The sequence below is a fragment of the Quercus suber genome, unplaced genomic scaffold (genome assembly GCF_002906115.3).
Source record: "Quercus suber isolate HL8 unplaced genomic scaffold, Cork oak 2.0 scaffold_943, whole genome shotgun sequence".
In the NCBI taxonomy this organism is placed as follows: domain Eukaryota; kingdom Viridiplantae; phylum Streptophyta; class Magnoliopsida; order Fagales; family Fagaceae; genus Quercus; species Quercus suber.
The window spans coordinates 92,373-99,704 of NW_027070364.1; the positions used below are offsets into that span (position 1 = coordinate 92,373).

General features: G+C 37.0%; 1 protein-coding gene across 1 annotated transcript in view; it reads left to right on the forward strand.

The window, feature by feature from the left end:
• Positions 1-2,327, forward strand: part of LOC112034876 (uncharacterized) — a 9,301-nt gene extending 6,974 nt beyond the window's left edge. Inside the window, 2 exon segments of the mRNA XM_065768464.1 lie at positions 115-827; positions 1,219-2,327. Coding sequence (XP_065624536.1) covers positions 115-827; positions 1,219-1,899 — 1,394 coding nt within the window. The 3' untranslated portion in view covers positions 1,900-2,327.
• The last annotated feature ends 5,005 nt before the right edge of the window (positions 2,328-7,332 follow it).

A 7,332-nucleotide genomic window follows, 5' to 3' on the forward strand; every position in this document is an offset into this window, starting at 1 on the left:
CTCTCCCCCCCCCCCCCCCCCCCCCCCCCCCCAAAAAAAAAAAAAAAAACTCTTCCCCTTTCCCTCTATTGTAGTGTTAACATGGCTTATGCCATATTGAAGTGTATTTTTAATCATTGGCTGGTGTAGGAGGGGAGCAGCAATTAGCAAGTCAATCAAGGGCTGAAGAGTCTCTAAGTGTTGCTCTTCCTGCTGATCTCTCTGTCGAGACACCACCAATTTCCTTGTGGCCACCCTTACCAAGCCCACAGAATTCCTCGAGTCAGATGTTTTCACATTTCCCCGGAGGACCACCTTCTCATTTTCCCTTTTATGAGATGAACCATATGCTAGGGGGTCCTATCTTTGCTGCTTTTGGACCACATGATGAATCTTCATCTACCAATCAATCACAGTCCCAGAAGAGTAATGCATCAGCTACAGGGCCACTTGGGACCTGGCAACAATGCCATTCTGGTGTAGATTCATTCTATGGTCCCCCAGCAGGATTTACTGGCCCCTTCATCAGTCCTGGAGGCATACCAGGGGTTCAAGGCCCTCCACACATGTTTGTCTATAACCATTTTGCACCAGTTGGCCAATTTGGACAAGTTGGCATGAGTTTCATGGGTGCCACGTATATCCCATCTGGCAAGCAACCTGATTGGAAGCACAATCCTACATCATCTGGTATGAGTGTGGGTGAGGGGGACATGAACAATTTGAATATGGCTTCTGCACAGCGCAATCCTTCCAACATGCCAGCTCCAATCCAGCATCTTGCCCCTGGGTCACCTCTCCTGCCAATGCCTTCTCCGATGGCCATGTTTGATGTTTCTCCTTTTCAGGTAAATGATTGGAATTGTGGTTCTGAAACTGTATATGAGTATGAATGGCAGAATGAAAGCCTCTCAGTACTCCCCCCCCACTCCCTAACCAAAAAAGGAAAAAAAAACCCTCCAGTCCAGAAGTATAATTCTTGAATAGGTACATACCTTTGGTAGCCCTCCTTCTACCCTTTTTCATTGAGCCCAAAAAAAATAAAATAAAATAAAATCTTGTATAGGTAGAAGACGTATAAGCAATGCCATTTTTGCTAGATTTGTCATATGTAAGACTCGTAAGTTGATAGGCACGATTTGATGCAAGAAGATGGGTAAAAAAAGGAGGATTTTAATATATTTTGCTATCTTGTTTTTTAATAGTCACTGCTACTTTCCTTTCTGGCATTACTAACAGTTTGGTGAAAATCACTGTGCCCAGTCTTCTCCGGACTTGTCAGTCCAAGCACGTTGGCAGCGCATTCCTGCTTCATCTCTTCAGTCTGTTCCTCCAATAATGCCATTGCAAAAACCGGTAGAAGGTGTACCTACTTCTCAATTTAGCCATGGGCTTCCTGTTAACCAGTCCTTCACTGCAAATAGATTCCATGACTCTAGAACTTCAACACCATCTGACAGCAATCGAAATTTCCCTGTGGCAACTGATGCAACTGTCACCCAATTGCCAGATGAACTAGGGTTAGTAGACCCATCAAGCTCCACTAGCACTGGGGCCCCAGCACAGGCTGTGGTCACTCATAGCTCATCTATAAGCGCCATGGCAGATGCTGGCAAGACTGATGTTCAGCCTGGCAGTGGCAGCAACAGCAGTGGCCAGAACACAAGCTCCACTTATAAGTCTCAGTCGTCTCACCACAAGAATACGTCTGCCCACCCATACAGTCATTCCTCAGGGTACAATTATCAAAGAGGTGGGGTTTCTCAGAAGAATAGTTCAGGGACAGAATGGTCACATCGCCGAATGGGTTTTCAAGGAAGGAACCAGTCTTTGGGTCCAGAAAAAAGCTTTCCGTCCTCGAAGATGAAGCAAATTTATGTGGCTAAACAGACTACAAGTGGGACATCAACAATGTCATGAGCATAAAAGATTTGAAGCATTTCTCAAAATGAAAATTTTGGTTTACTTTTTTCAGCAACTATTGTATTGGTAGCGTCCAATTAGTGTTGAGATGTGGCTTTTTGTTCACTAGAATCTATAGATCTATATGGTGGTTTTCCAATTGAAGGTTGCAGAACTGGGTGGTAAATACCTAGTTTTAAACTTGTAGGTGTTTCAGTTAGGACGGGATAAGTACAGTGTGGTATTTGTTGATAGGCACTGTTAGCAGCTTGGTTCCTAACAGTAAGTCATGCTCCATCATGTATGTTGGCTGCAAACCACATTATCAATATCTTGGGATTGATGTATTAAATTTTTATTAATGATCCATGTAATACTTTTTGTTTGTTAGTAATGACAAACTCGGGCTATTTTGGGAGGCTTGCCTCCCATTGATTTTCCTTTCACCTTTTTCGGTCTTATTCCTTTTGTTCTGTTTTCGTATGTGAGAAGAAATTAGATTTTGGATCAACATATCCAGAGATGATGATGATGATCTGTTATTGTACTTTTAGCACTAACATTGCAGCTCAAATTTTAGGCGTAATAAGGCCCCGTTTGGTAGAGTGATTTAGTAACATATTTTCAGTTTTTAAACAACACATCCAACTCTTTAAGTATTTTCTTCATCAACTTTTTATTATTTCTTCCCATGGTCATGGGCTGAACACCAATTGAGTCGGGCCGATCTGCCAGAGGCTGGTTGGAGTACTATATCTAAATCGCCCCCTTTCCTACGTAGAAAAATATGTTTCAAAATTGTCAATATGTCAGACCAAACCAAATGATGCCATTTTGTGTCTCTAACGTAACTCTAAATAAAAATGCCACTCCATTCTCAATTTCAAGATACGTAGTGGCAACTCTCTCAGCCACCGGTAAGATCCAAAGTGGCAAAGTCCACTCCAAACCCTAACCCTACCATTGATTCGTTGTCAATTTGCTGGGCTCCATCACTAGTCTGCAAGGTAACTAGGTAAATTTGCTTTGAAACATGGCTACAGCCTAGGTGTTCAACTTCTCCTCCTGTACTTGGACAACCTGATGGTAATGACTAATGCCCATCTTGTTTTGCACTGCCATGTAGTGTGGCCATCTCCTGGCTCCTCATCTACCACAAAAACCCTTGCAAGTCCCTTTACTCCTCCAACGATAAGGCCGCCGCCAGCGAAGAACCTTAACCAAACCTCGTCATCCTTGTCTTTTTGCTCCTCCGTTGCAAATGTCAAAATCAATAACAAGAAGTTGAAGATGAAGAAGATGGATTGCATGTACAGAAACTTAAGGAGTCGAGCTGCAAGTTCAAGTCTGAGAGAGAGAGAGAGAGAGAGAGTAAAAAATTGGATCACCTAAGTACCATGTTATTTATTTTTAGAGAAGCACTGCATCTAGAATCCATTTTGGCTAATAGATTGGTAATCCAATTTGAGTCACTTTGGGGTTATACTGGTAATCCATCGCGAATGCTCTAACTCCCGTATTTGGTGTTAGAAAACAATGAGTGAACAAACATGTGTAGTGTGCAAAATAATTGCTTAGACATTTCTAACCATGACATAGAAAAATATGTTTCAAAATTGTCAATACCCAACACTATATCCTCTACTTTTTTTAATATGTTGTTTCTCCTATTCAGGGATGGACACAGGATTTCAAGTTAGGGTGGCCGAAGATAAGCAAAAATAATTCAAATACATATCCATATAGGGTCTGTTTGAATTGAACTTATCGTTGCTGAAACTAAAAACTGAAAACTGAATATTGAAAATACTGTAACAAGATAATTTTTAAATGTGTGAATAGTACTGTGGGACCCATTTTTAATATTTTTTAGTGCTTGAACAGTGATGAACAATGTGTAAACAGTAATTTTTGTCCCCTACACAGTAAACCAATGTTATGTTACTGTTCACGTCCAAAGAAAAAAAAAAGGGGAAAATGTGAAACACAGATGCAGGATTCAGTTGAATCCAAACAGGTACATAGTATTAAGAAACTTTCAACCAAGACAAATACACAAAAAATTATTGTTTTTTAATATATTAAAATGTAATCATCTATCAACAAAAACAAAAAACATTATTATTTCTCAATACACAGAACTCTATTGTTTTTTTACATTTTTTTTAAAGATTAACATGGGTTGGGATGATGATTCATGATTTTGGAGGGGACCCAAGCTACAAAGTAAGGGGGCCCAAGTCTAAATTTTATCTTTTTTACTAAAGGCCCGAACCCCACCTGGGTCTCTCCCTGCCCTTATTATTTCCTTCTTCTTCTTCTTTTTCTGTCGGGTTATTTTATTTTATTTTTATTATTTATAATTTATAAATCACACTATTGGGTGAATGGTGGAGGATATGATGAAAGGTATCTCATGAGACCACCATCTCATAGTATGTGAGACCTACGCTTATGAAAGAGAACAAGGACGTAGTTTGGGGGTAGTAGGATGGGCGGTAATTGCCCCTGGTCCCATATGGTGTAATGTGCTCAATATTTTTTAATTGGATGTGAATTTTAACAAATCCACCATTATATTACATTATTTTCGTATATTTTTCATGCTTGCAAATTTTTAAGATAATTAAAAATCAATAGTTATGTCATCAATTAATTGTTTAAATTCAAGTTTTTGTAAATTTGCACCAAAAAAAGAAAAAGAAAAAAAATCAAATCCTAACTTTGTTACTAACTAAAAAAGATCTCATGAGAAGTCTCATAAAATAATTTTGCATGAGAATGGTATTTTCTTATGGACTATGATCAATGTCAAAATTACTTTTCCATTTGTAGCAGTTAGAAGTTTCTTAGGTTTAGCTCAAGTTTACAATAAAACATAAAACAATATTGTTTAGGCGACGGAATCGTTAGCATTTTCTATGGATATACATGTCGAACAAAAATCAAATTTTGATTATTGAATGTGCTGAAATACTTATTATTCTAGTAATAGTAATAGACTAAAAGGCTCCCCAAACCCCCCACCACAAATAGGGGTGGCAAAATCAACCCAAACCCATTTCCCCACCCAAACCCATCCACTTAAAATAAACCCAAACCCACCCAATTATTAGTTGGGTTAAATGGGTATTAACCCAATTAAACCCAATTAACACTAATGTTTATTAGGTTTTAATTGGGTACCTAATTACCCAACCCCAAAACTACTAAAATTACCAAAATACCACCTCAACTTGAAAAATGACCAAAATAACACATAAACCCAAAAAATGACCAAAATACCCCTGAAATCCAAAAAAAGACCAAAATACCCCCGAAACTCATAAAAAGACCAAAATACACCCGAAACCCAAAAAATGACCAAAATACCCCTAAAACTCAAAAAATGACCAAAATACCCCGAAACCCAAAAAAGACCAAAATACCCCGGAAACCTAAAAATGACCAAAATACCCCTGAAATCCAAAAAATGACCAAAATACCCCGAAACCTAAAATTGACCAAAATACCCTCGAAACCTAAAAATGACCAAAATACCCCGAAACCCAAAAATAACCAAAATACCCTCAAAACCTAAAAATGACCAAAATACCCCTAAAACCCAAAAAATGACCAAAATACCCCTAAAACCCAAAAAATTACCAAAATACCGTCGAAACCTAAAAATGACCAAAACACCCCTGAAATCCAAAAAATGACCAAAATACCCCAGAAACCTAAAAATTACCAAAATACCTCCGAAACCTAAAAATTACCAAAATACCTCCGAAACCTAAAAAATAGCCAAAATAACCCCGGAGTCTAAAAAATAACCAAAATAACCCTAAAACCTAAAAAATGACCAAAATACCCTCGAAACCTTAAAAATGATTAAAATACCCTCGAAACCTAAAAATTAGCCAAAATAACCCGAAGCCTAAAAATTGATCAAAATAACCTAGAAACCTAAAAATGATCAAAATAACCCTGGAACAAAAAAATGACCAAAATAACCCCGAAGTCTAAAAATTGACAAAAATAACCCCGAAGCCTAAAAATGACCAAAATACCCCCTAAATCTAAAAAGTGACCAAAATACCCCTTAAACCTAAAAAATGACCAAAATACCCTCAAACCTCTAAAGTGACGAAAATACCCCTAAACCTTTGAAATGACCCAAATAAACCCAAAACCGCTAAAATGGCCACAAACAACGTGAAACCTCTAAAATTTCCAAAAATACCCTGAAACGTCTAAAACGACCAAAATACCTCTAAACCTATAAAACGACCAAAATACCCTCAAAATATCTAAAATGACCAACATACAACTAATCCTATAAGATGAACATAATACACTTGAAGCCTCTAAAATTACCAAAATAGGGGTTTGGGGTATCTTAGTCATTTTTTAGGTTTATGGGTATTTTGGTCATTTTTTATGTTTAGGGAGTATTTTTGTCATTTTTTAGTTTTACAGGGGATTTTGATAATTTTTTAGGTTTAGGGTGTATTTTTATCGACTTACAGATTTAAGGGGCTTTTTTTTGTCATTTTACAGGTTTCGGGGAATTTTGGTCATTTTTTAGGTTTCAAGGATATTTTAGTCATTTTAAGGTTTAGGGGTTATTTTGGTTGTATTTAGGTTTTAGGGGTATTTTGGTCATTTTTTAGGTTTCAAGGGGTATTTCAGTTAATTTTTAGATTTCGAAGGTACATCGATTATTTTTTAGGTTTAGGGGTATTTTGGTCATTTTTAGGTTTAGGGGCTATTTTGGTCATTTTTAGGTTTCTAGGTTATTTTGGTCAATTTTTAGACTTCGTGGTTATTTTGGCCATTTTTGAAGTTTCAGGAGTATTTTGGTCATTTTTAGTTTTCAAGGTTATTTTGGTCAATTTTTAGGTTTCGAGGTTATTTTGGTCATTTTTTAGGTTTCAGAGGTATTTTAGTAATTTTTTAGGTTTTGGAGGTATTTTGGACATTTTTTGGGTTTATGGGGTATTTTGGTCATTTTTAGGTTTCTAGGTTATTTTGGTCAATTTTTAGACTTCGTGGTTATTTTGGCCATTTTTGAAGTTTCGTGAGTATTTTGGTCATTTTCAGTTTTCAGGGTTATTTTGGTCAATTTTTAGGCTTCGAGGTTATTTTGGCCATTTTTTAGGTTTCAGAGGTATTTTAGTAATTTATTAGGTTTTGGAGATATTTTGGACATTTTTTTGGGTTTATGGGGTATTTTGGTCATTTTTAGGTTTTGGGGTATTTTGGTCATTTTCAGGTTTCTAGGTTATTTTGGTCAATTTTTAGACTTCGTGGTTATTTTAGCCATTTTTGAAGTTTCGGGAGTATTTTGGTCATTTTTAGTTTTCAGGGTTATTTTGGTGAATTTTTAGGCTTCGAGGTTATTTTGGCAATTTTTTAGGTTTCAGAGGTATTTTAGTAATTTTTTAGGTTTTGGAGGTATTTTGGACA